Below are 27,968 nucleotides of genomic sequence, written 5' to 3'. Positions count from 1 at the left end.
CAGCATATTTCTTTTGCTGAAGGCTGACTATAGAAGCTGAGCACTAATCGATTTGGAAGTAATGGCATTGAATGTGTGTATGTAGATGTGTGGATGAGCATGGATGTGCGTGCACATATGTGCATGTAGCAGAAATCTGTCTCTACTGTTTATATGGATGAAAGGTCTTTTATCGGCTCCTTCTTCACAAAAATAAACAATGACTCAGAACAACCAAGCCTATGCATTCAGGTGCCATCTAACACCAAGGAATTTGGCCATTTTGACTAAGTGGTATCCTGTACTCAGACTGGCCTCAAAGGCCTTCTACAATATAACTTCGACCTCTATGTCTGGCCTCATTTCACATCCCTCTCTTTATTTCAGTCTAACTAAATCACCAGTTATTCTGCACAGAAGACATCCCATCTCCAGCTTCCAGACCTTTGCCAAGCAGTCTGCCTTGTCTGTGATGCACTCCCTACTTGCTTCTGCCCTATAGAATCTCAAGCTTCATTCAAAGGAAAGTTCACACATTCTCCCACAAAAGGCCTTTACTCCCCCTCCCCCGCCCAGGATCCTCTCTCCTCTCAAAATCCTGCCATACAAATTTGCACGTACTTTGTATCTAATCCTCTCTGTGTGCTTGTGGTATATGCACAGCAAGATCCAAGTTCCTTGGGGATGGGGGCTAGTCCCCATTTTTGTTTTGTGCCCCCAGTGCCCTTACCAGTATCTTGCCCATACTAACTGTTCACGTGAACAGAAATAAAAACATCTGCTTCTTTTTTCACCTCTTTCTTCCTCTTAAAATTAATGTGCTGTAGAAGAGCAGGCTAGTTGAGTCCTATACATAAACCTTAAAGAAACGTCTTTTTCATTGAAATGGACAGGCTGGAGCTCATCTTAAATTCAGGCTATCAAGGCTCTCCAAGTGAATCCCGAGTTAAGCTTTTCTCAAGATAAACGTGTGTCTGGCTTCCTTCAAGTCTCACCTAAAATCTCATGTTTCTGCAGTCCCCCTCAAGGCCAATGCCTCCCCTCTGGTTATTAGCTCCAATTTATCTTGTCTAGAGTTTGTTTGGGGCTTAAACATTATATATATATATTTATGAATATATGTATATGTTTATGTGTATATATATATATATTTATATAACCTATATCAGATTGCTTTCTGTCTTGGGGAGGGGGAGGGAAGGGAGGGAGAAAAATTTGGAACTAAAAATCTAACAAAAATGAACGTTGAAAGCTATCTTTACATGTAATGAAAAAATATAAAGATTAAAAAATAAGATATATACATACATACATATACTTATACTTTAGGTAAATGATAGAGCTTCTTCACTATAAACAATCACTGCTTCTTTGTGAGTGGGGGCTGTCTTGTGCCTTTTTGTCTCCTTAGACTTTTGAATAGTACCTTGCATATTGCTTAATAAATGCTTGTCAAGTGTCTGGCATAATTAAGATTACAAAACATTTCAGTTTATATCTCATGTCAATGGCATTTGAAAGATATGTCTCTTAAGGAGCTGGAGATACTTTCAGGATATATAAGATGTTCCACATCATTTCAAGGATCTTATCTGTGGTGAAAAGCTAAAGAGCCCGAAATCTTCCCAGATGCCCTTGTGACTAGATTTAGAGCACAGGGAAACCCTCTTCCCCACTGCCCCTCACCATTTTTATCTTTTGTTTTCTTTGCCTTCTAGAGGCCATAAGTTGTGCTGTGTTCTTTTGTGTATCCCCAGCACATAGTAGGCATCCGCTAATTATCTGTTGAATTAATGAATCCTAAAGTAACACTTTGGATATTTCCATTTTGCCTAAGGCATATTTACAGTCAGAGGAGCTGTGCTTTGGGAATGAGAGGAGCTGGGTTAGGTGACCTACGTGTCTATGAGCAACTCACGAATTTTTCTGCATCTCAGTTACTCATCCGCCAAATGAAGGCATTAGCCAGGATTGGAGAGCTAGAGCTGGACGGGACTTTGGGGACAATCTAGTCCAACTACCCCCTTTTACAGATGAAGAAACTGAGGTAGAGTTGTTCAGAGACACACAGGTAGTATCTAAAACAGTATTTAACCCCATCTTAACTTCACATCCAGGGACCAATGCTGTGCTACTAGTCTAAAGTGCATTCTAGCTGTAACCTAAGATGCTGTAACATTAACTCTACATAAATATAGATTAAATAAAGACATGTGTTCAGTGACATAATCAAAGCCTCCACAGAAGAATGGCAGTTCCAAATAGGGCATTTGCTTTCGATTAAATACAAGAAAATTCAGAAGCAAATTGTCTGGAACAAGAAAAACTGTCAATAAGAAATTACATCCAGTGTGTCCCCATATAGAATGCTAGCTCATTGATGGCAAGTATAGTATCTTTTTATCTCTTAACACTTAGAAGAAGAGTGCCTGGACATAGCAGATGTCTAATAAATCCTTGCTGATTGGTTGATGACCTAGCTTATAGTACAGTAAATAAATAGAAGTTACTGATAGATAAGAAAGTAACACTGATTAAATTGGATGAGTTACTCTGAGACACGTGCACCCTGTGGAAAAGTCAAGGGGAGATAATTTCACTCTGAAACTCTATGGGGTTGGGGGGCGGTAATCTTTAAATATACAAATTAAGCTACAAGCAAATAACCAATGAATTTCAGAAAGATTGTACATGAAAATCAAAATTTTTCTTCTCATTGTCCAAAAATCACCCATATTTACTAGTGAGGCCAGCTAATTGAATAATTAATAACTAGAAGACAGAAAAATTCTGGGGTCTATGCTAGGATTTGAAGGTATTCATGGATAACACTAATTCTCGTGTCACTTCTAGGATTCTAACATATTCTTATGAATTACTCATTACTCAGATGTCAATGCAATGAACTGACAGATGTGATACTGATACTTTGCACATTTTCTATACCTAGAATTAGTCTGTGCTGGAGGTGACTGACATCTGGATATCTGCAGCCAGAGATATGATTCATAGGAGTCTGTGTGATTCATACCTTGCTCTGAACTCAGAAGCTAATTCAAATATGCAACACCTCTTAATTTCAAAGTCCCTCCCATAGGGAAGGGAGGTAATGGCATGGAGTATTCAGATAGTAAGTCTCTCCACTAAAACCCTTCTTATTCCACTGTTCGTGGGAGTGCATTGACCTCAGCACTAATTCACTAATGCTTGGACAAGCAGCAAATATCACCAGAGAAGAAGAGACCCTCCCAAACAGCCCTGATTAATTTGCATAAAGTAAATGCGAGTGATCCATTATATAAATTATACCCCACTTTTTACTACATGAATGAGTCAGCTACTAATGATTACCTAAGACACTTGACTCTATATTTTACAAATCGCCACTAAGAGAAGTTATTATTCCTTAGGTTTAGGTTGTATCTCATTACATTTTCTGGCTGTATCCTCTGTTTGTTTGGGTCATTTTCATGTAGAACAGCTGAATTGCCCACACTTGAGACTTCAGCCAAAAAGCAGAGATGAATCGTAGAAGAATGGGCCCTTACCATGCTTGTAGACTTAACGTAGATGTTATCTTTGAGGTGGCATTTTCCGTCATTGGGCACCACGATCCCTGCAAGTTTGCTATCAAGGGCAAGGTGAGAAGTCTGGTCTGTCATCACAAGAAGCAATCTTTTAGCTTCCTTGCGCCAACCTATATGACTCTAAAATAACAAGAACGATGCAATCAGACTGGAGGAAATCACTGAGGATCTGTAACATAGGCCTTCGCTTTCCCTAAACCTAATTAATGATGTTGCCCCATGACAACTGTGGAATGGGTGATGAGATCAAAGACTCCTGCTACTTCATCATAGCACTTATATTTAATTGTTTGATTCCTTTTTAAGTATCCCATATTTTATAATATATTCAGTAATTGGATTTCATGGTAAAAATGGCTGGGTTCTCTTTAATATTTTAAATGACCATAAAAAAGTATATACAATCAAGATTGTATTTTGAGTTAGACTTTGGAAGATGAAAAAATATATGCATCCGTTGGGATATGTACCGTAATCTGCTCCCAGCATAGAATTTCCTCTCTGTCCACTAGGGTTGACATCCTAATCCCAGGTTGGCTGGGGAGTCCATACACCAGAAGCAGCATGACAGCAGAAAATAATTTTCTTGTTTGTTACTGTTTCTCCAAAGCCAAGCATCAGGCCTAATGCAGAGGGGGCACTTAACAAATACTTCCTGATAATTGATTGTTATTAGTGCAGTAGAATGGAAAGAGATATGAAATTGGAGTTGGAAATCTTGTTCTTGAGCTGTGGCTCTAACCATTTCTACTGGATAATGATGAACAAATAAGTCACTTATTTCTTGAATTTCACTTTTCTTATCTGTAAAATGGGGTCAATAACACTTGTAAAGCCAACAGCACAAGGGTACTGTGAGGAAAGTGGTTTCAGAAGTGTAAAGCAATATGTAAAGGTATTATTAATTTTTAATGACTCCTAAAAAGTCACACTGTACCTATGCCAAAGGTAGTGTAAATTTTCAGACTTTGGTTCATCCTAAAAGAGACAATTAGTAAATACCCAAGTGAATCTGCTTGCCCAGAGTTCTTGAATCTTGGACCAAATCTGATAAGAAAAGGTCAAATTACTTGGTAATAATTGGAGAATTCTTTTTTTTTCTTCATGTATGGAATAGATTAAATGGTCTCTGGGTTGCCTCCTAACTGAATTTATGTGATTCTCATCTTTCTAGGCCAAGATATTTTTCTTAAATACATGTAAGACAAACCTTTCTGAGGAGCGCAAAATTTCTACCCCTGGCAAAGCCTTTAAAAGACTATGTATGGGGGTGCAGCTAGGTGGAGCAGTGGATAGAGCACCGGCCCTGGAGTCAGGAGGACCTGAGTTCAAATCTGCCTTCAGACACTTAGAACTTACTGGCTGTGTGACTCTGTGCAAGTCACTTAACCCCAATTGCCTCACCAAAAACAAAACAAAAAAAAGACTATGTACGGGACAGCTAGGTGGCACAATGGATAAAGCACAGGCCCTGGATTAAGGAGGACCTGAGTTCAAATCTGCCCTCAGACACTTGACACTTACTAGCTGTGTGACCCTGGGCAAGTCACTTAACCCTCATTGCCCTGCCAAAAAATAAATAAATAAAAGACTATGTATAAGTTAAGTAGTCCATATAAAAAGCCATTCTATTCTTCTTTAATTCTTCTTCCCACACCTTTCTTCCCTCTTCCCTATAAAACTTAACCCATGTTCCAAATAGGAAGTACCAAGTTATTTATGGGAGATAGGGTAAGAAAGGACACAGTATTAGGAGTCAGGAGACCTGAGTTCAGTAGCTGCAGTCATAACTTATTACTTATGTGGTGATAGATAGGTAGGTAGGTAGATGATAGATAGATAGATAATAGAGAGATAATTATAGGACCATTCAGTCAGGCCAGTCCTCAGAACTTGCACAATATTCCCTGCTGGTTTCAAACCAACATGTGATTGGGAAGTCAACTGCTGGACATGAGTGACTGAGGGCTTGGTGCTGTGTAGTGACGAGGAGTTCTCTAATTGGTTTTAGAAGCTCAAGAGGTGAATGACAGACTCAGAACTGTCTTACAATACCAAAGGAGCTCTATGTCTCCCCTACCATCTTTCTGTCTTTAACTTTTCCCTGACATCTTTCAAGTGCAGACTTGCTGTTATCCACCAGGTGGGGAGAAGCCCTTTGGCTGAGCCTTCATTTCTCACCTAGCTGCCATGAATTCCTGGGTGCATGGTGCCTCTTTTTGCTGTCTTTATTCTTACCTGACCTTAGGTGATTGGATATCAAAAGATAAGGATATTGCCTTGTGAGACTCCAAAGGCCAGAAGGACCATTGGAGGTCTATAAACTGGAGTTCGATATTACCTACAATGGCCAAGTCCAGGGGGAATCCTGAGGATGGATCTGTGGCTCAGCAGTGAACCCTGACAGCCAAAATACTGAGTCCTGCAAATAAGGGAGCCATTTGTCCATTAGCTGGGACACATCTTGAGGTAAGTGTGGCAGGGACTCCACCAGGAGGTAAAAGGAGTCCTGAGGCTAAGACAGATCTCTTGGCTACATGGGTTCTAGGTTTTTATTTTTTGCTGGGACAATGAGGGTTAAGTGACTTGCCTAGGGTCACACAGCTAGTAAGTGTTAAGTGCCTGATACCAAATTTGAACTCAGGTCCTCCTGAATCCAGGGCTGGTGCTTTATCCACTGAGTCACCTAGCTGCCCCACTACATGGGTTCTTAACATGTATGCTCAAAGATGTCTGTGAGAAGTTTGAGCCCACTCCTCCCTCCCAGAGACTTTTATGTATAAGAAGGAGAAGGTGCTCCACATGGGGCAAACTTAAGAGTCTGATTCCACTACCCTGTGGCACGTGAATAACTCTGGTTTGGTGAGGAATATTTGTGTAATTCTATCTTTAGAATGGTACAGAACAAAGGGTACAGGATCTAGAGACAGATCCTGGGCTTGAATCCCAGTTCTGTCCCTGACTGCCTGTGTGACCTTGGGCAACCACCCCAAGGCAGGGCTTGTTCATCCATAAAGGAAGGGGGTTGGATTTAATGGCATCTCTTCTCACTTTCAGCAATAAATCTAAGAGCCTTTTTGTTGTTCTTGAATTGTGTCTGACTCTCCATGACCCCTTTTGGGGTTTTCTTGGCAGAGACACTGGAGTGGTTTGCCATTTCCTTCTCCAGCTTATTTTATAGATGAAGAAACTTAGGGAAAGAGGGTTAGTGACTTGCCCAGGGTCACATAGATTATAAGTGTCTGAAGCCAGATTTGAACTCACAAAGATGATTTTTTTCTGACTCCAGGCTTAGCTCTCTATCTACTGTGCCAGCAGTAAATGTGTGTATCTGGTTGCTAAAATTGGAATGATATTAAATGGTAATTGATGTTGTAGATCTCCCTCAATGGGGGATTGTGAGAAACAGAATTAGAAGCCCTCAGTTTTACCCTTATAACTCTGAGAACAAAAGTAGTTAGCCACTCCTGTGAGGCTCAACACCAAAACTGGCAAAGTGAACTGAGAGGTGGCAATTGAAGGGGTACATCAAAGAAGGTGACTTAAATATCAAAGGTCTCTTCTAGCATATTGAGTGTTATTTTTTGACCCCCAAATGTATTCCAATCAATTTTCATTTGATTAGAGTTGACCCAGTCTTTGAGTCTGTCAAGACCTTATTAACTATGAATCCACACATAATTCTGCTTTTGATTCAATGAGAAAACAATGCTAAAATCAACCTGATTTTTGGGAATTCAGCCATCACTGATTATTCAGAAATATCTTTACCTGACAAACAGCTGCCTGGAGCATGGCATCAAAGCCTCCTTCAGGTGTATCGATATTCCCTGAGATTTTCTGTTTGTAGACTGCCCGTTCAAACTCTGTAATGTTCTCTGTCAGAGACAGCACGTGAATGTAGCCGTGAGGTGGCATGCAATCTAAATTGTAATCACTGCATTGGGAGACAAAACATAAGGGTTACTTTCTTTTCTGCCTTCAACAATGCTCTTTGAGTAACAACTACAGGGATCTAGAGGTAGATATCCCCAATTTTCCATGAACTACATTTTGAAAGAAAAAAACTCACCCTGGAAAAGCCATAAATAGAATAGAAAATAATATTATCGCATATTGCAATTAAGAAACAAACATGCAATAAAGAAAAAGAGAGATTGGAGCACTGCAAATTATAACAATTTCTCTGGAACAAATGATAATCACTCAAATAATATAACTTCATCTAGCCTGGTAAAGATTTTTTATACTAACAGGTAGAGGATTTACTTGGTGTGGTGTGCGGCTTCTACTTCCATTGAAGGGGATCCCAGGCCCTCCACAATCCAGGATAGGGTCTTCATGATTTAGGATGACTATGCATGAAAATCAGGATGAGAATATATGTATGTGTGATCTATTAATAACAAAGGTTCTTCACCTTGGGGCCATATTTTTTAAAAAACATCTTTTTCTAATTATATTTCATTCTATCATTTGCAAACCTATGTTAAAAGTTTTTCATTTAAAAACAATTCTAAGGAATCCATAGGCTTCATGAGACTGCCAAAGTCAAGGTACCATTATGGATAGAGTGCCAGGTCTGGAATCAGGAAGACTCATCTTCTGGGTTCAAATCTGGCCTCAGACACTTCCTAGCTGTGCAACCCTGAGCAAGTCACTTAATCCTGTTCGCCTCAGTTTCCTAATCTGCCAAACGAGAGGGAGAAGGACATGGTAAACCACTTTATTTACCTTTGTCAAGAAAATCCCAAATAGTGTCATGAAGAGCTGGACACAAATGAAAAATGACTAAATAACAGCAACATATCTATGATTATATAATACACTATGATTGATATCTATGATCAAATAACCCTCAGTAATATTTCTGTATATTTGCATGTTTATGTGTATAACACACAGGGCATACATGGAGATATATGTACACACATGCACGGATGTATGTACAAGATATATATCTTTATGCATGTGTATATGCATATGTACTAATATGTAGGTGGAATGGCAAAACATGGACAAATAATTCATGCATGCAGGAATAATCTGTCTATAACCACAAAACTTGCACACAAGGTCATTCATGTATGCATGTATATGTTCATAATCCACCTATACTGACATATATAAGTATATACATGTACACACATAAATCTATGCAACAACAATGCATGGCTATGTGTATGTGCCCATGATGTTTATATATTGTTAGATATAGACATAATCATAGATCAAGCATCAGGGGCAGCTATGTGGCAAAGTGGATAGAGCACGTGGTCTGGAGTCAGAAGGACATGACTTTGGCCTCAGGCACTTGACACTTACTACCTATGTGATCTTGGGCAAGTCACTTAACCCCATTGCTTCAAACATCTTGGTCCATCTCCAGTCATCCTAATATATAGCTTTCTACTGGACCAGAGGGCTCTGGAGGAGAGAGTGAGGCTGGTGATTTTTCAAAGCCCTCCCTCACTCAAATACAGTTCACTGCAAGTTATGACATAACCTTCTAATGTCACGGTCCTCTTTGAGAATGAACAAAACATGTAACATATCAGGAATTCTTAAACATTTTTGGGTGACACTCTGACTGTCACTTTGTTGAAGTCTATGGATGCCTTTTTAGAATAATGCTTTTAAATGTATATCATTTAAAAATAGATTTACAAAGGAAACAAATTATACTGAAATATACACTATCATCTATCTATCTATCTATCTATCTATCTATCTATCTATCTATCTATCTATCTATCTATCTATCCATGTTCTATCCAATTATCCATCCATCCATCCAACCAGCCACCCACCCACTCCCATCTATCTATCTATCTATCTATCTATCTATCTATCTATCTATCTATCTATCTATCTATCTATCTATCTATCATCTATCTATATCATCTGTCTTCTATCTATCTATCTATCTTGCTCAGTCAGGGTCACAGCCCTAGTAAGAGAGACAGGATTTGAATCCAGGTCCTCCTGCTTTCAAAGCCAGCCCTCTATCCCCTGTGTCTGGGCCTTTCTCCCTGTTCCTCCCTCTATCTTCCTTCCCCTCCAATCTCTCTCCTCCCTCCCTTCTCCATCTGTCTGTCTCCCCCTTTATCTTCCTCTGTCTCCCTCTGTCTCCTTCCCTCTGCCTTTCTCCTTAACCATGCAACTGCTGACCCTGAAAGATATTATACAAGAACAAGTTTCTCTACCAAGCATATTAGATCTTTCATTCATAAATATTTTTAAAAAGCAAAACAGCAGCAACAACAGCAACAAAAGAAATACTACCAACACTACAAGCATTCTGTGAAGCATTTGAAGCAGCCACACATCCACCTGCCTTGGCCATACCCCACCCCTCCAAACATCATGCATCTTAGCCATCCCCCTAGTACCTGCATTGGTTGTGGATTCTGCCAGGGTGGATGCTAATATAGGGAGACACTGTTTTATCAACATAGGATCCAAATCCAAGTCGAAAGTCATGGGAAAAAGATGCCATTTTTTGGGATAGGTCATTTCCAACAGAGTTTAGTTTTTCGATATTATTGTGCATGGAAGCTGAGACATCAACAAGATAATAAAGATCCACAGGGTACTTTTGTAGAGGGTGGATTTTCAGCATAAAGCTAGCTTCGGCCCCTAATTGAAAGAAAAAAATATATACATGTCTGTATATTTATTTATTATTTATTAGGGGAGACTGTCAAGTGGAGAGCATGAGTTGTTAAATTCAAGTATCTCTAATAACTTTATGGTTTGCTTATCCAAAAAAACCTTATGATGTCATTTAAAGAAGTTATTGAAAATGTCTCCAATGTATTTGCCCAACTCCCCTATGTACAGATTGGATCCTCCCAATAACTTATGGATTGAATGTAAACTTTGATCAGTTTACAGGAGATGATGATACCTTAGGCAATGTCTAGGTATGAAAGCAGAATCACTTTTCTGTAGAAGAGGAGCATGTGCCTGACATGTGATGCCATTCCTGGGGTACTAGGAAGACTTCTATACTCAAACACATCTCTACTGGCCTAGGCTCAATGGTATCATGGAAGATTCTCACTTTTATATTACTAAAACCCAAGGCTGATAATGTTATGCTCCTCTTCAAGAATCCTCAAGGGCTCCCTATTGAGTTTATGACAAAATAACTTTTCAGTTTAGCAATTGAAGCTGGCTCCCCTTACTTTTCCAAATGTATTGATAATTTTTTCCTCTCATATACTCTCTGTTGTATCCAAACTGCTTTACTTATTTTACCTTGAACTCAGCATTCCATCTTCTAGCCAGTATAAACCTTTGAATTCCACCATTAGAGACTCTCTGCCTTGGGGTAGGTGGACACACTTTGTCTATTCAATGAATATTTATTAAGTACCTAAGAAGGGGCAGTTAGGTGGCAAAGGGGATTAGAGCACCTGGCCTGGAGTGAGGAAGACCTGAGTTCAAATCCAGTCTCAGACATTTACTAGCTGTGTGACCCTCAGCTAGTCACTTAACCCTGTTTGCCTCAGCTTCTCATGTATAAAATAAGCTGGAGAAGGAAATGGCAAACCATTCTAGTATCTTTGCCAGGAATAATAGATCCATGAAGAACTATACTTAACAGAAATGACTGAACAACGACACTGACCTGTGAGTCCCTGATTTACCTGGTTACATAATGAATTAATGCTTCACTCTTCTAATTATTGTATATTCTTGAAAATCATACCACAATTTCTTTTAAAATCCTGCATCATACTTTAGTAGAAGGACTCCAGAATTTTAAGCCTGGGGGCTTGTTTTCAAATCTTGGAATCATAATTTTAACTTTTACCCTAACCCTCCGACCCTAATTCTAATTTCCTTTGTTACCCATGTGATTTTGGAAAACTCACTTCTGCTATCCATGCCTCAGTGTCCCAGATTTCCAGACTATACAGGGTGTGAGAGCTAGAAGGGACCTCAGTGGCCAGCGAGTGCAAGCCATACCTGAAAAGGAAAGCCTGCTGTCCCATCTCTAGCCTTCAATAACAATTGGGCCATCACGTCTCGAGGCAGCCCATTCCATGTTTGGGCACGTCTGGTTCTTAGGAGGTGTTTCCTGACAATGAGCCTAAGACTGGCTACACTTGGAGCCAGAAAAAACCTGCATTCAAATCTTCCCTCAGGATCTTATTAGCTATATGACCCACATAGCAAGCTACATAAATTCTCTGGGTCTCAATTTCCTCAAACATAAAAGGGTAATCATAATAGGATCTACCTCACAAAGCTATTGTGAGAATCAAATGAGATAATATGTAAAATCTTTCTCTGTCTCTCTCCTTCTCTCTCTGTCTCTGTGTCTCCTTCTCTCCCTCTCTTTCTCCTTTCTCTCTGTGTCATCAATACCGTTAGCATTGTTATTGTCACCATCATTGTCATTGTTGTTGTTTTTTGTCTTTGTGTCCCCAAACTCTTTAGGACTAGAAGTTGTAGAGAAGGTGACAACCTGTAATGCTAGAGGGGATTTTCTTACCTGGGAATTCCCCATAGCAACAAAATAGCCAGTGCAATTCCTATCTCTATCCCTCATGTCTATTCATTGAGCCTCAAACAAAATGGGTGATTAATAAATGCTTATCAGTTGAACGATTGAAGAAAGGCATAAATTTCCAGTAAACTTTGATTCCGACCTTTTTAACCTTGAAAACCACAAGTGCCATGTGATGGCAGAACAAAGATTCCCTTTAGGTTCTGCTGGGTTACACACACAAAGGGGTAGTTGGGGCTGTAGCAAGAACGAATGGCTTGATCTAAGTCATCACTTCCTAGAAATGACTGCTAAGGTCCTCTTAGCTCTAAGTCTTCATTCCCTTTTCCCAGTTAGCCCTTCCCCAACATGGAATGGGAAAGTTTCCTGGAGCCTTCAAGAAAATGTAGAATGACCTCTCATCAGGTATGCTTCAGAGGAGATGCCTGTTCGTGTCTGGATTCGAATAGATGACATTAAGGCTGGTTCCTCCCAGCTCTGAGACTGATCAGTGGACATTTTATTTCTGTGCAACCATGATCCAGGTGCTTGAGCCAGGTATTGAGATGGAAACTCTCTTAAGCTAGCTCACTCCTTTGTCTCCATAAAGCACTTGATTTCAGTTAGTTTTGGAGCTGGGCTTTTCCTGGTTGTTATTTTGACTTATGGGGGTTGATGGATCAGGTAGAAAGGTGCCTTCTTTGGGTTTTCTGGTGCCTTTGTCAGTCCCAGGGAGTATACTCAGACATTCTTTATAATGGGAAATGAGACTAGAGATGACTCAGCCATTTCCTCTTTGTAGAATGTAATTCCACGTTGTGTGGACTTGATTCTTCTAATCAAAATTTGGTTCTATTTCCAAAGTCTAGATCAACTCTATTATGCATACATATGTATGTATGTGTCTACCTAATATATTATTCAATTTTCATGGGTCTTGGTCAGGGTATTCTCCCTATTTCTTGAACTTTGAGTGACATTATTCCAATGCTAGAATCCTAGGAGAGTACAATCAATTCAGCAGACATGTGTTAAATGTCTCCTGTCAGAGCGTTCCTGTGCTAGGTAATGGTGAGTTAGGGAAGAATAATAGGCATAATTCTAAGATACCAAATTCAGATGTAGAATACTTACTCAAAAGATGTCCCTTTCTTTAGGTCAAACCTTTGAAATCCCAAGCTTAATCACAGACTCTCAGAGTTGTAGGGCTCCCAGAAGGTACCTTACCCAAACTCTTTACTTGGCCAAGAATCTTCCCTTCAATGGACATGACCAGTGGTCTTCCACCTTGGCTCTGAGCCCTAAGGAGAATGGGGCACATGGCTCTGTGAGACAGCTCATTTGACTTTTGAATAAATTTTCATGATAGATCCTTTAAAAGTCATGGCAGCTGATGTAATTTTGATGCACATTTTTCACTGTTGGTGGAGTTCTTCATGTAAACAACAAGTAAGTAATGAATTCTAAGTTTGAGTATATTTGACTCATGATATTATAAAAATATGCTAGCAGAAATAGATATAAAGTTGACTGGTATAACTGATGGGAAAAACCCACTGTCATCTATCCTTTACCCACTTTCTAATCTAATCCTTCTTATTTAAAACAAACTGTGGTTTGATGGGGAAAAAAACCAAAACATTGAGTCAGGAGACAGAAGAACTAGATTTGAATCCTAACTCTGCTACTTTCTATTTATGCAGTCCTGGGCAAGCTGTTTAACTTTTTCTGATCTCAGTTTCCTCAGCTGCGAGGGTGTGTGTGTGTGTGTGTGTGTGTGTGTGTTGAACTCCTCTATGAACTCTAACCTAGCCTAGTCAAAGACTTAACTTTAATGTTATGATTAAAATTCATAAGTCACCTTCAAAATCACCTCCACAAGAACAGGATTTGAGACAGAGGCATGCAGAATTAATGCTAGTCAGTACTCTCTAAGAAGCATAGGCTGAAAGTTGCAATAGACTTAACCAGACTCCCAAAGTGGGACATGATACACAAAAGGTGAAGAACTCCAGATCTAGTTGGGTGTGCTTGTGCGTCCCTATAATACTTGCTTCTGGGAATACTGAAGATGGTGGATATCTTCATTGAAGGAGCTCTTAGCTGCAATGGAGACACCAATTGGGTGTCCAAAGTAAATCCCGCACCAATATAGTAAGCCCCTGGGGTGTAAAGGGCCACCAATTGCCTGCAGAAAAGAAGGGTGGACCAGCCCAGGTTGGAAAGAATGGAGTAAATAAAGTTTCCGTGCTCTTCAGCAATAATAGTGAGCCCATGAGTTACAGCTTCATTTCTAGCCTGGGTGAGCTAAAAGCACTCATGCCCCAGCCAAAAATACAATCTATTCAAATTCTCTTTATAGATGAAGACACTATGGCCTAGGTAGTATAATTGGCTTGTCTGAGGTCACAGAGATAGGGAAGGTGAAAAAAAGGAATGTGATGGCTCTGCTTTAATAATGGATTTTAATAACAGGAGTATGCCAGAGTCATATTTGACTAATGAAGGAAAAGGAAGGGGACCAGCATGGCGAAGGGTCTCAAGTTCATAGCCCAGAAGGATCATTTGAAAGAATTGGGGATATTTAGCAAGGAAAAATGAAAACTTGAGGGAGGCATGATAGCTGAAGGGCTGTCACTGCAAATGGTACCAAGTAGACTCCCTTTTGCCTCTGAGAGCAGAACTAGGAGCAGTGGATAGAAATGAGGAAGACTCAAGTTCAAGTTTGATGTCAAGAAAAAGGCCAAGAACCAGCACTGCCCCAGAGCAAAGGGGCTGCCTATGCTAATGGAAGTAGTGGCTCCTCTCTCCCTAGTGAACTTTAGATAAAGCTGGGTGACCACTTGCCAGGTATATTGTAGAGAATATTCTTAATCAGCCTTGTTTTAGCATGATGGCTGCTGGGGTCTCTTCCAAGTTGGACATCCTCTAGATTTTATGAGAATTGATTAAGACCTGGGCAGGACCATCCAGATAAGCTCATACTTATAGTTGGGGAAACTGAGAACCAGACCTGTCATGTGACTTAGTCAAGTGGCACATGGCAGAATTTGTACCCAGGTCCCCTGATTCCATATCTAGTGTGTTTTGTAACATACTATTATGCCAGATACACAGAAGGAGAAAAAATCATTTGCACATAGGGCCACAAACATTACCTGCTATCTCCCTCCAGCAAGAACAAGGGCGGGGCACCAGGCCATGCTTAAGAGATATTGGATATTCTTTCCAGCCCTGCAGGGAGCTCTGGGCATCCTAAACATCTACTTGACAGACCCTCAATATCTCTACACCAAATACTCATTATACTGAATAAAAGATGCACTCTATGATGAATAAAAAGGGAACTCTACAGATTTGAATTGTTAAAATCAAAGTCCAGATGGCCAAGTTTGATGGTGACAGCATGTTTGTTTGGGGACAGATAACAGAAACTTACTTTTTTAACAACTCTAGAAAATCTGTCCCCATGAGTTTTCCCCTTTCTTTTTGGTAATCATCTTGCTAATATAAGGCCAGCACTGGATATCTCTCATGATTATGCATTTAAATATGAAATTTAATTCATCCTTTAACATAGATAATTCATATTTTGAACATCATGAGCCAATTCTTTTTAGGTAATTTAATTCCTAGAACAAAAAAAGATGAGGGGGCATCTAGGTGATGCAGTGGATAAAGCACCAGCCCTGTATTCAGGAGGACCTGAGTTCAAATCCGGCTTCACACACTTGACACCTACTAGCTGTGGGACCTTGCAGTCACTTAATCCTTATTGCCCCACCAAAAAAAAAATAGAGTTTTTAAAAACACTTTTTGGTAGGAGGGGATCTGGACTTTAGATGGTATAGACAATAACAGAGAGCCAGGATTGGCAAGGGTGCAAAATCTTAGCTTTTGCAAAAGCAACAAAGTTAGGAAGGAACAGAGAAAAGGATTGGGAGAGTCATGAAGATAGGGACAATTGGACAATTTCCAAACTCATCCGTGCCTCAGTTCCTCTCTATGTAAAATGAGGAGGGGATGGAATTGTATAACCTTAGGATTTCTTCCAAATCTATATTATCTATAATTTCATGATCCAAGATCCTCTGAACATCAAAAAGTGAGTGTAGATAGAAGTTTTGCCAGGAACAGATGGAAAATGCTTGATGTTTTAGATGAAGTTCCTGAAAACTCATTAGGAATTTCTTCAGTCTTAGACAGTCAACTTGCTGCAATCAGCTCATGTAAAGTGGGCAAAGGAGTTGATTACTTCATGACCTGATATAAAGGGTAATGAGAAGCTCACATGCCTCAAGGTATTTAGCATGCCCAAACCTCCAGCCTGACCTATGTCATGAAAAGCCCAGAAATGAGATCAGTCCTTTGGACAAAGGTCTCCCCATTGTTTTGGGGCAATGCATTCAGGCATTCCTGAGGGGATTTAGACAATACCTTCTCCTCTCCATAATCTACAAGTACATTAAACAAGGTCTTCCACATATTTTGACCCACAGTGTTTAGAGATGACAGAAACCTTATATTTCATCTAGTCCAGTTCCTTCATTTTTTAGATGTGGAAACTGATGCCCAGAGAGGGGAAGTGATTGACTTGCTTATGTCACAGGACCAGGATTCAAAACCTCTCACTTGAAAGCCTTTATTCTTCGCATTCTATCATGCTGGGCAATGAGGACCCAGGATAACAAATGGGCAACCTATCATATAATGTTTCTAGGAAGATAAAATAGACTTCTGCTGCCTATGGTGGTATATCGAGAGACTATTCTGCCATCATCATCAGTCAACTCTTGCTTTTTGATACATGAACACTTGAGTGAGAATTAGTTTATCAGAATATTCAAGCTGTCAACCAACAAGACCTGAGGGAAAAGGACCCAGGTTAGGAAAGCTTTGATGGATGGGAGGCAAAATATGGGAGCAGCAGGAGGCAGGGTTGAGAAATGAAATCAATACTTCCCCAAATTCATGCGGGGATTTGGCCACATCCCTGTTATTCCCAGTCTGTCTGTGGCCAAAGGAAGCCAAATACAATCCAGTTGCCATGAGAGATGAGCGGCTGTTTTGTGTTAACATTGTATGAGAAGAGACTGGGGACCTCAGAAAAAATTCTGAAGGAGCAGGTGGCTCCATGGGTGAGGCTTGATAGTCTGCTTAGTGATTCTGCCTATGGATCAAAGGTGTCTAAGATTATATGTGAATGGGTGAGTGGTTTTGTAATTATGGGGGACTTCCTAAAGTGGGAAGTCCCTGTGCCAATGCAGATTGCGGATTAGGGTGGAACCCAAGTCTGTGACTTCATAGATAAATCTTAGAGAGTTGCCTGAGGCACTATGCATAGGCATATAGCCAGCCTGTGTGAGAGGTGAGATCTGAACATGGATCATCCAGAGGCCAACACAAACAACTTTTCTGCTATACTATGATTCCTCTACTTTAGACTAGAGAAATGAGAAAAGGGAACCTGGATGAGTTTCAAGAGATTAGCATAGGCCCTAGCAAACAATGTTCTCTCTAATCTAATTATTAAGTGCCTTCTATGTGTTAGGCACTGTACTATATGCTGCAGACACAAAAAGAGGCAAAGACAGTACCTGCCCTCAAGGAGTTCAAAATCTAAAGGGAGTTACAGCAAGTAAACAACAATGTACAAACAAGCTATGTACAGGGTAAATAGGGGATAATTAAAAGAGGGAAGGTACTAGCATTAATTAAGAAGGGGTAAAGAAGATGTAGCAGATGAAATTTCAGGAATGTAGTAATCCAGGGAGGTCAGTAGTCCATGCAGAAAAGGAGAGCATTCCAGGAATGATGAATAACCAGAGAAAAGAGCTGGACGCCAAAGACAGAGTGACTTGTGTGTGGAGTAGCCAGGGGACCACTATCACTGGCTAGAAGAGGTAACAAATCAGGATGGCTAGGGAGGCAAAGTGTTGCAAGTCTGAATCCAAAAAAGGAGATGGTTTGCGAATATGGATTTCCATGAGTAGAATATGGCTATAGGGTTCTTAACCTTTACTGTGGCATGGCCCCCTTGACAGTCTGGCCAAAAGGGTGATACTCCTCAACAGAATCACGTTTTGGAGCAACAGAAGGCAATGTTAAGTTTCAGGTAGCAGTTGATGAAGATGAAGATGTAATTTTTCCCCCATTCAAGTTCATGGACTCCCCAAAATCTAGTCACAGAAAATCCTTGGGGATCCATGTACTCCAGTTTAAGACCTCTTGATCTAAAGGTGGACACTGAATCATAATTCAAGTGACTGAAGCGGACCTGATGAAATTCATTTTTAAAGGAACCAATTTTTCCAGAGATTCAGGGAGCTAAAAGAATTCTTTTGGCCTTAAGCCTAAAGGGGAGATATTTAGGAAGGAAAGTAACTTCAAGGATGGGAACATATGAAGGGTACTAGCAGGGGTGTGTGTGGAATAAGACAAGTCTGGAAGAAATAGAAAAAATGAAAATGGGCAAAGATGGTGGAGAAAAAAAGAGCAGTCCAGCCCAGCTCCCTTCCACAAGTATTTAAACAAATATCGAGGAAGAATATAAGACTAAAGAGTGCTTAGGAAACCACAATGGGTCATTCTTCCAACCCAGTCCAGCATAGGAAGACAGACAGAGGCCTTTAGGCCCTGAGCAAGAGTCCCAGCTAGGACTCCTCCTGAGAGGAGCCTGTCAGCACCAGGACTGGACTGAGACCTGTTTCTGTGTATCACACTAAGAGGTCACAGGCAGGGGAACAGAAGACAGTTATGTTTCTCTGACCTAATACAGACTGGCATTGGAGCCTGTAGCTGAACACCAGGGCAAGGAATAGGATAACTAATAAAGTTGGGAGTAGGGACAAGAGCAAGTCTGAAGTTATGTCATTCTGACCTTAGAGTAGCACCTCTGATTAAGCCCATAGCCCCAAGTTGGGGCTGGCAGCTGAATACCTAGGGCAGGGAGCTCACCAAGGGTGAACCAGAAGCTCTGTTGCTCTTAATCCAGGGAGCCTTCCAGTGCACCAAAAGGGATTTGGACCAGCAGCTGTCAATTGGAGCTCCAACCACGACAAGCTTGTAGGTATGTCACCCAGATCCACAATAGGACTCAGAGCATGCAAAGCTAAGAGGAGGAGAGGAGGGATTGGCTTTGCCCTATATTAGATCATGTAGGGTATGTTGAAAGTTTGCAGTTCCCTGATTTGAGGTCCCCTTGATTCTCTTGAAGAACATAGCACTCAATATCCAGATAAAGGCAACAGAAAAAACTAGAAAAAAAAGATCAAGGTCAAATAAAGCCCATACATTCCATAAATAAAGTCTGGCCTCTACACAAATTCTTAATTCAGGAATTCAAGTTAGAAGAGTCAGTAAACAAAATGGTACCCATGATAAAAAATTATCATTGAGCTCCAGGGACACCAAAGACACAAACTGAGGAGAGAACAACTCCAAACCATCTATAAGTAGAGTCTCAGAGAAAAAATACAGGTTGGTCACAAGGTAAAACAGAACTCCTAGAAGAAATGAAGCAAGAGTCAAAAAGTCATATGATAAATCAAATGAAACTCCAGAGGAAAGAAATAGAGAAGACATGAGAGGACTAGGATAAAGACTTGGAAGAACTAATAGTTTAGTATATGAGGTACAAATTTTAGCCAAGTAACAGACTCCAAAAAATGAGAATGACTCGAACACAAATTAATAATTTAATGAGACAAGAAATAGTAAAACAAAGCTGAAAGACTAAAAAATAATAAAATACAAGCTTCCTCATGTCAAAACAACTAATTTGGAGAATAAGCCAAGTAGAAAAAATATAAGAATATTGGGATGATCTAAAAGACATGATCACAAAAAGAGTCTATATACTAAATTTCAAGAAAAAATGGATGAAAATTGCCTATTAGAAACAGAGAGCAAAGTAAAAATATGAAGAATTCATCATTCCCTTTCTTAAAGAAAAACTTCCAGAAATATCATAACCAAAATTCCTAGCTTCCAGGTTAAAAGGGGAAAAAATTAGAAGCATGTGTAAAGAGTTCAAGTACTGAGAAGCCACAGTCCAGATCACACAAGATCTAAAAGCTACAACTACAGAGAAGGGAGATTGTAATGTGATATTCCAAAAGAAAATTATATGTATGTACCTGCGTACATGTATACACATGTATGTATGTATGTATATATATATTTGTGTGTGTATGGGGTGTGTGTGTGTGTGTGTGTGTGTGTGCAAAAAAGAGTATAATGAAATGAGTATAATGTTACAGGAGATAAAACGAACTGCTAATAAAATGGATCACTTCCAAGTATTTGTCTTTAAAAAATAAATAAAAGACCAGAGATAAGGAGAGACTTAAGATGCAAATATAGGCAATCAAGAGAAACATTAAAAAAAAGTTGATTCATTTAAGCAATTAGAAGGGATTGTACAAGGATGAAGTGTTTATGTTCTAATGGGGGAGGGGGAGAGAAGAAATAGGTGTTCCCTAGGAGTCCTAATGTTCTCAAGGCTCATAAAGACAAAGCCATGGGAGTGATGTGGTTGTGCTTTTAAAAGAAGAAATGAAAGAGAAGGGAAAATGAATAAATTCAAGAAAAAATGAGAAGATACAGGATGGAGGAGATTTCTCACATAATCAGGGTGCTAAAGTAGAAGACCATACAACCAGAGAAGAGAAGGTTGGAGGAACAACTGCATTTTCATCCTCACTTTCATTGGAATTAGTCAAAAGATAATAGAACACACACTGGCAAAGAATTTAATGCAGATGAATGAATGTAGTCAAGCTAAATGAGTAACATAGGTCTCTGTCCCTGTAAAGCATGCACACACATGTGTGTATAAATATTACACATGTATAAAGATATACAGACAAACATAGATATAGATATGAATGATAGAGATACAGGTCAAAGTGAAGTGACATTCTGAGGGTCACAAAGTTCATATGTATCTGAGACAAGATTTGACCTTGTCTTCCTCTAAGTCCAGCCCTCTCTCCATATGATATCTGGTTGTGGAAGGCCCACTCACACCAATGAAACCATGGACTTCACGTGGCACTTTGTCCCCCAGAATTACTTTTCATTTACTTGTCAACTATTTCATATTGATTGCTCTGCATACTAACTATTTTTGCCTGATGTAAGATCCTGGACTGGGATTGTTCTGTTTTGGTCTTTACATCCCTAGCACCTATCATAGAATCCAGCATAAAGTAGCCATAAATGTTTGCTGAATGCAATCGATAATTTCCTTGTGTTAGCCAAAGTCTTCCTAACATTACACACAATAAGCCCCACCCTTATCACATCCACCCCCAATTTGGTATTTTGTATATTTGGTCTTTTCTTATCAGTTACTGTTCATGTATATGGTGTTTTCCTATCTAAATAGAATGTAAGCTTCTTCAGGGATAGTGACAGTCATTCTCCAGCCCCCACCCATTGGCTGCTATCAAATCCACTATGATGACTATGAATGTTAGAACTGGAGGGGATGTGGCTAATTCAATGCAGTCACATATGAGGACACTGCAGACCAGAGAAGTGAATTAATTTTCCCAAGGTCACACAGTCAGTTAAAGGCAGAGCCTGGTTAAGAGTCCATTTCTCCTCCTCACTAATCCAGAGTCCTTTGGGCTAGACAGTCGTGCTTCTAAACCAAAAAATAATCCCAGATAAGTGAAAACAAGCCTCAGGGAACTTCCAAGGAATACAATCAGAGGAACAGTTTAAATCAGCAAACCTGGTCGCAGCTGGATAAACACCTCCCCAGGGCTGACTTGAGTGTTCCCTTCACTTCCCATGGGTATCTTCACCCCAACCGAAGGGGATTCAATAAAATCGGACAAGCAGCCTTTGCTTACTAAGTTGGAAACAATGTCACAACGTTCACTCGCTGCTGCTCCAGACATGAAATCCTGTTAAGAAGCAAAAGCACTGGTGGTTTTAAGACATGCAACATCTGTTTGACTCAAAGAAATCCAGATTAATGTTCCCAGAAATGGGATAAAGATACAGGACACCTGGGGGATAACAAATGGCCAGAGAATTTAATTTCGTTTGATTTCATTCAATTCAATGCAGTTCAGACACTGGACAAAAATGAGAATTTCTGTCCTCAAGGAGATTACATTTTATAAGGAATCCACAATAGACATACACAGTCAAGAAAAAATGGCAAACCTGTCATAAATAGAGGTTATATTAATGTTCATTTTCAGATTTTTGAAAAGAAAGTAAATTAGGGATTAGTTAGAAAATGAAAGAAAGAAGAATTCTTACTGAAGTAATTGAATTGGAACATTCGGAACAAACCATGTTTGTAAGAAATACTACTAGGCATATCAAATATGATTAACTAATCCTATGAGAAGATCCTCTTGTTACTGCTTCCTGAATATTTGACTGGGGAAAGAAATGTAACCAGAGTGGAACATTTCTTCATTCCAAATATGAAACTGAATTTGCAGAGAAGCCAACTGGTCATTTATTATAGATCATGGTGTTGGAATACTGGATCATGTGTCCGGAAAGCAGGCACCAAACCAGGCTGGAAAAGTAGGAGGCAGCATGACGTCGGGTAAAGGCCAGTGAGCTCAGAGTCAGGACTGTTCTGGGTCTGTCCAAATAACTCGGGGGCTTGGCCTAAGTCTCTTCATCTTTCTGGGAAGTTGTTTCTTCACATATAAAATAATAGGTGAGACTAGATGAGGTCTAAGGTCCTGTCCATCTTTAAGATTACAGGCCTGAAGTAAGTTTAGGAATGGAAACAACAACAACAACAACAACAACCGACATTTATGTATGAAGTTACAAAGTGATAAGCATATATATGTATGAATACTTATATACTTTGTGTAAGTAAAATATGTATAAATATATAAATTAACACGAACTTCATTAATACCTCTCTCCATCTATCTGTCTCTCTCTCTGTCCTGTTAGAAAGAAGAGGAGAGGAGAGGAGGGGACGGGAAAGGAGGGGAGAGAAGGGGAAGGGAAGGGAGGGGAGGAGGTAGAGGGATCACCACTTGGGGACTTCTAGAGGAAAATTCTCTATATATTCATATTTACATATAATATATATGTATATATATCTACATATATTATTTACATATAGATATAGAAATAGGTGTCTATAATCACATTTGTACCTTACAATAAGCCTCTAAAATCGACTCTACAGATGTTAGCATCTTTTTATAGGTGAAGAACTCAATCAACAATCATTTATTTATTAAGTACTTACTATGAGTTAGTGGAAGATCTGAGTTCAAATCTAACCTCAGGCACTTACTAACTGTGTAACCTTGGGGAATTCATTTAACCTCTGTTTGCCTTAATCTACTGAAGAAGGAAATGACACATCGTTACAGGATCTTTGCCAAGAAAACCCCATGGACAGTCCCGGAGAGTTGGACACACTGAATGAATGAACAATAACATGTCAGGCACTGTGCTGGGACTACCAATACAAGCAAAATGAAAGATAGTCCCTGAATTTACATCCTAAAGGGGGAAGACAATTTTAAAAAGGGAGCTGTACAGCAGGAGGGGAGGAGAAGTGCAGAATGATAGAGAAGGAAATAAGGGGGAAGTAGAGTTCGAGAGAAATGAAAGAATGAACATGGCTGGCTTGGGTACTTAAAATGATGGGTCCTAGAAGATCCAACCAACCAGAGGAAGGGGCTGCCATAGTGGGGTGATTCTGAAGGGTGAGAAGTCTGGAGGAGGCTGAGTGAAGGTGCAAAGTGTGGAGTCTGTAGGTTACCGTGACATGGGGAAGAAAGAAGTTGGGAGAGTCTTAAGCAGAGCTCAAGGCTAATTAAAGCGGCACATAGGGTCTCAATGCAGGTCTTCTTGACCTGCAGGTCTAGGACATTAGCCGTTGGTGCAAGCTCCATTTCTGAGATGATGTTCACGTAACTTCTTGGTCCCAGTTTCCTCATCTGTAAAATGCCTATAATGTTCACCCTGTGGTATTGTGGTGAGGCTCAAATGGCCAAATTCTAGTGCCAAAGGAAGCACTGGATCTGTGGTCAAGGGCTGTAGGTCTGAAACCTGCTTTTGTCACTTACTCCTGTATGCTTGGACAAATCACTTAGCCTCTGATACCTTAGTTTCCCCTTACAAATTTTTTGGGGGGCAATGAGGGTTAAGTGACTCGCCCAGGGTCACATAGCTAGTAAGTGTCAAGTGTCTGAGGCTGGATTTGAACTGAGGTCCTCCTTAATCCAGGGCCACTGCTTTATCCACTGCACCACCTAGCTACTCCTTCCCCCTACAAAATGAAAAGTAGATTAGGTTTGAATAGCCTAAGGAGTGGACATTCAGAAGGAGGCGTGGCTCTCTGTTCTAATTTAAATCTTCTGTGTTACAGCTAAACCCAGGCTTCTTCCATTCCTCTTTGCTCAGACTAAGTATGCAATACAAGTTTTCATGACTGGCTCTGGGGTTCTCTCTCGATAAGACAAAAATCAGGATCAAAGAAACACTTGGATAAAAGAAGTGAGAAGAGAATTTGCCAGTGCCTGTTGTTGGACAGCCATAGTGAGAGGAAGTTGGTGAAATAATAGACATTCTGGAACTTTTCTAAGGCTTCAAAGAGCTCACTGGCACTTTAGTCTAATCCTTTGTTCTAGATGCCTGCTGAGAGCTAATGGGCAGCTTGGTCTCCCTTCTCCTATTACTTCTTTCTCTCTTTACCCATTGCCCTTATGCTACCCCTCATCTCCAGCTCAGCACATTAAGGCTGGGTGGGTCTGAGGATGCCTACCCACTGCTGATGCTTCTTAAATAATGCAGTGCCAACTCTTCCAGTCTGTACTCTCAAACACTGAATGAACCTTTTTAATGTTTGTCCAAATATTTTTACTTTTTAAAATTTTGCTTATGAATTTATTTTTGTATTAACTTTTCATTTCTTTTCATTTGCAAAACATTTATTTTTCTCCCTCTCCTTTCGCCTCATTGGAAAAAAGAAGAAAAGCAAACAGGAAACGAAACACATAGTAACAAATGGACATCATCAAGCAAACCAAATTCCACTATTGGCCAGGTCCAAGAATGAGTGCCCCATTCTGCATCCTGAGTCCATCACTTCCCTCTCTGTCAGCAAGTAGATCCAGCTTCATTTTCAGTCCCCTAAAGTCACAACTCATCATTGAATCCATCAGAGTTCAGAAGTCTTTCAAACTGCTTTTTTAAAAAAAATAATGTTGTTATTATAGTAAGAATTACTCTCCTGGTCTGCTCATTTCACTCTGCATGATTTCATCATGAGTCTTCTTGGGTTTCCATGAAACTGTTTTCTGTATTTCTTATAGGACAATAGTATTTCATTGTATTCATTTACAATAATTTGTCCAGCAATTCTCCAATGTATGGGCACACCCTTAATTTCTAATTCTTTGCCACAATAAAAAGAGCTGCTGTAAATATTATTTGTATATCTGGGCCCTGTTCCTCCCTCTTTGGGGCATAGACCTAGTAAAGATGTTGCTCCATCAAAAGAATGCACAGTAAGTATGACTTTGGGGATGAAGTTCCAAATTACTTTCCAGAAAGGCTGAAACTTTTCACAGTTCCATCAGTAGTGCATTAAAGTGCCTCTTTCCCTTGCAGCCCCTGCAATATTTATCATCTCATTCTGTCAACCTTGCTAGTCCAAGGGCTCTTTCCGCTTGCAGCTGAAAAACTATGGAGTGATTCTTGTCAAATGCATGGCACAAACTTTGGGCATCAGGAGAAGTAAAAAAATATGAATTGAAATGAACCTGTGATATTAGTACTAAGTGAACTGGACAACTGCAGATGTCTACAGGTAAACCATGAGTCTTTAATCACATCCTCAGCCTCCCCTCCTGCAGCACTGGGCACTGGTCTCTCATCTTCAGGTCTGCACCATTGCTCTTCCCTGGTTCTCCTCCAAGCTGACTGGCCACTCCTCCAGAATCTCCTCTAACTCCACAAAACTTGAGCAGCCCCCAAGTCCCTGGCCTCTTCTCATCCTACATTGCCACCTCTGGTGATCTCATCTTCTCCCATGGGATCAGTGATTTTTTTAAATTTAGATTTCTCTACACTCCTAGCCTGGGTTTCTTCCCTGAGGCTAAAGTCCCTCATTTCTATCTCTCTAATGGATATCTCCTGGGAGCAATTTAACCCCAACGTTTGCAAAACAACTCATCACTTCCCACCTCCCCCAAATTCTCCCTCCTTACCCCATTTCCTTATTTCTCTTGATTCCATTTCTATTCTCCCAGTCACTGAAGATTAAAACCTCAGTCTTGGATCCCTTCTCCCTAACTCCTCCCCCCCCATCCCAAGTCTTACTAATTTTCCCTCCTCACTATCTCTGACACAAAGTCTCAGTTCTCCACTACCAGGTCTCCCATATAGATCAGATCCTCATCACAGGACTACAGTACAAGTCTCCTAACTGACCTCCTTGCCTCCAGGCTCTGCTCTCCACAAGAATACCACAATAATGCTCTAATGTACAAGCCTTAGCATCTTCAGGCCACGCCTACACATTATCATTGGCTCCCTGTTAAATAGCGCTGAAATCAAAGCAGTCCCCAGCCTGTACCCTCCCTCTCTGGTCATCTTTTATCGCTCTATATTTATTGTTCATGTTCAGGTCCTCTGCCCCATTACAGCAGGAGCTCCTTGAGGTAGGGACTGACTTTGCTTTCTCTTTGTATCCCCAGAGGTTAGCATGGGGCCTGACATATAATGTATAACAAATGCTTGTAGAATGACCAATTGAATGTAATTTAAAGCTACAAAATTTGTTTCCCAGCCTATTTCACATGATTTCCATTCATCATTATATATTCTTACTTTGCTACTACTGACTGTCCCCTTGTCTTGTCCTTTAGTTTATAGTTTCCATGCATTCTTTTTTATTTATTTATTTTTGGTGGGGGCAATCAGGGCTAAGTGACTTGCCCAGGGTCACACAGATAGTAAGTATCAAGTGTTTAAGACCAGATTTGAACTCAGGTCCTCCTGAATCCAGGGCTGGTGCTTTATCCACTGCTCCACCAAGCTGCCCCTCCATGCATTCTTGAAGCCCATTCTCCCATTCTCCCATTTCCTCTTTCCTCAATTGCTAAGCATAATTAAGGTGTTACCTCCTTCATGGAGTCTTTCCTGATGACCTCAAAGTCAAAGTAACCCAGATGATATAAAATATTGCCGGAGGTATTGTTTTGATCTCTCTTTGATTATGATGTTAGGTGAAATGGTAGCTAGAATATTGGGCCTTGAGCCATAGGGATCAAGATTTGAATCCTGCCTCAGATGTTAGCTGTGTGATCATACATAAGTAAAATTTACCTCACAGTTTATTAATCTGTAAAATGGATATGATAATCTTCCTATTGTCCACTTTCTGGGACCATTGCAAGAAAAGTGCCTAGAAACCCCAAAGTGCTATAGAAATAGGAGAAAAATGTGGGTAATAACAGCACCTCCCTCCCAGAACCGTTGGAAACATCAAACAAGACAATAATTGTAAAGCACTTAGCACATAGTAGGTATAATTTCTGGGTATTGTTATTATTATTGATTCCCTTGTATCACCTTTATATATTGACATATTTATTGTATCCTCTCTTTTTCTTTTTAACTCTTATGCAAATACATATCATTCACATACACTCCTACCCAGTGAGCTTTCTCTTAGAACAATTTTTTTTTAAAGTTCTGCAAAACCCACTAGCAGCATATGCACCATTCTATATCCACAGCCTCTATTACTTCAGTGTAAGGTCCTCCCCATGAGGTTGTATGGATGCTCATTGAGGGCAGGGACTATCAGCCCCACTTCCCTCAAAGGCAGCTAGATGGTACAGTGGGTAGGGAGCTGAGCTGGGAGTCAGGAAGACCTGAGTTTC

General features: G+C 40.1%; 1 protein-coding gene across 3 annotated transcripts in view; it reads right to left on the bottom strand.

The window, feature by feature from the left end:
• The window catches only part of ITGB8 (integrin subunit beta 8), a 116,258-nt gene that overhangs the window by 49,635 nt on the left and 38,655 nt on the right, over nucleotides 1-27,968 (bottom strand). For 2 of the 3 annotated variants that reach the window (XM_043966423.1, XM_043966422.1), the window contains exons 3-6: nucleotides 21,809-21,983; nucleotides 9,959-10,205; nucleotides 7,338-7,503; nucleotides 3,528-3,686 (exon numbers count right to left, since the gene is read on the bottom strand). In XM_043966423.1, coding sequence (XP_043822358.1) covers nucleotides 3,528-3,686; nucleotides 7,338-7,503; nucleotides 9,959-10,205; nucleotides 21,809-21,983 — 747 coding nt within the window. The remainder of the gene's footprint in view (nucleotides 1-3,527; nucleotides 3,687-7,337; nucleotides 7,504-9,958; nucleotides 10,206-21,808; nucleotides 21,984-27,968) is intronic. The other variant, XM_043966424.1, reaches the window with a different exon arrangement.

This window comes from Dromiciops gliroides, chromosome 5 (assembly GCF_019393635.1).
Source record: "Dromiciops gliroides isolate mDroGli1 chromosome 5, mDroGli1.pri, whole genome shotgun sequence".
NCBI classification, from domain to species: domain Eukaryota; kingdom Metazoa; phylum Chordata; class Mammalia; order Microbiotheria; family Microbiotheriidae; genus Dromiciops; species Dromiciops gliroides.
Note: the sequence above shows the minus strand (reverse complement) of the source record. Positions and strands in the feature narration are given on the sequence as shown.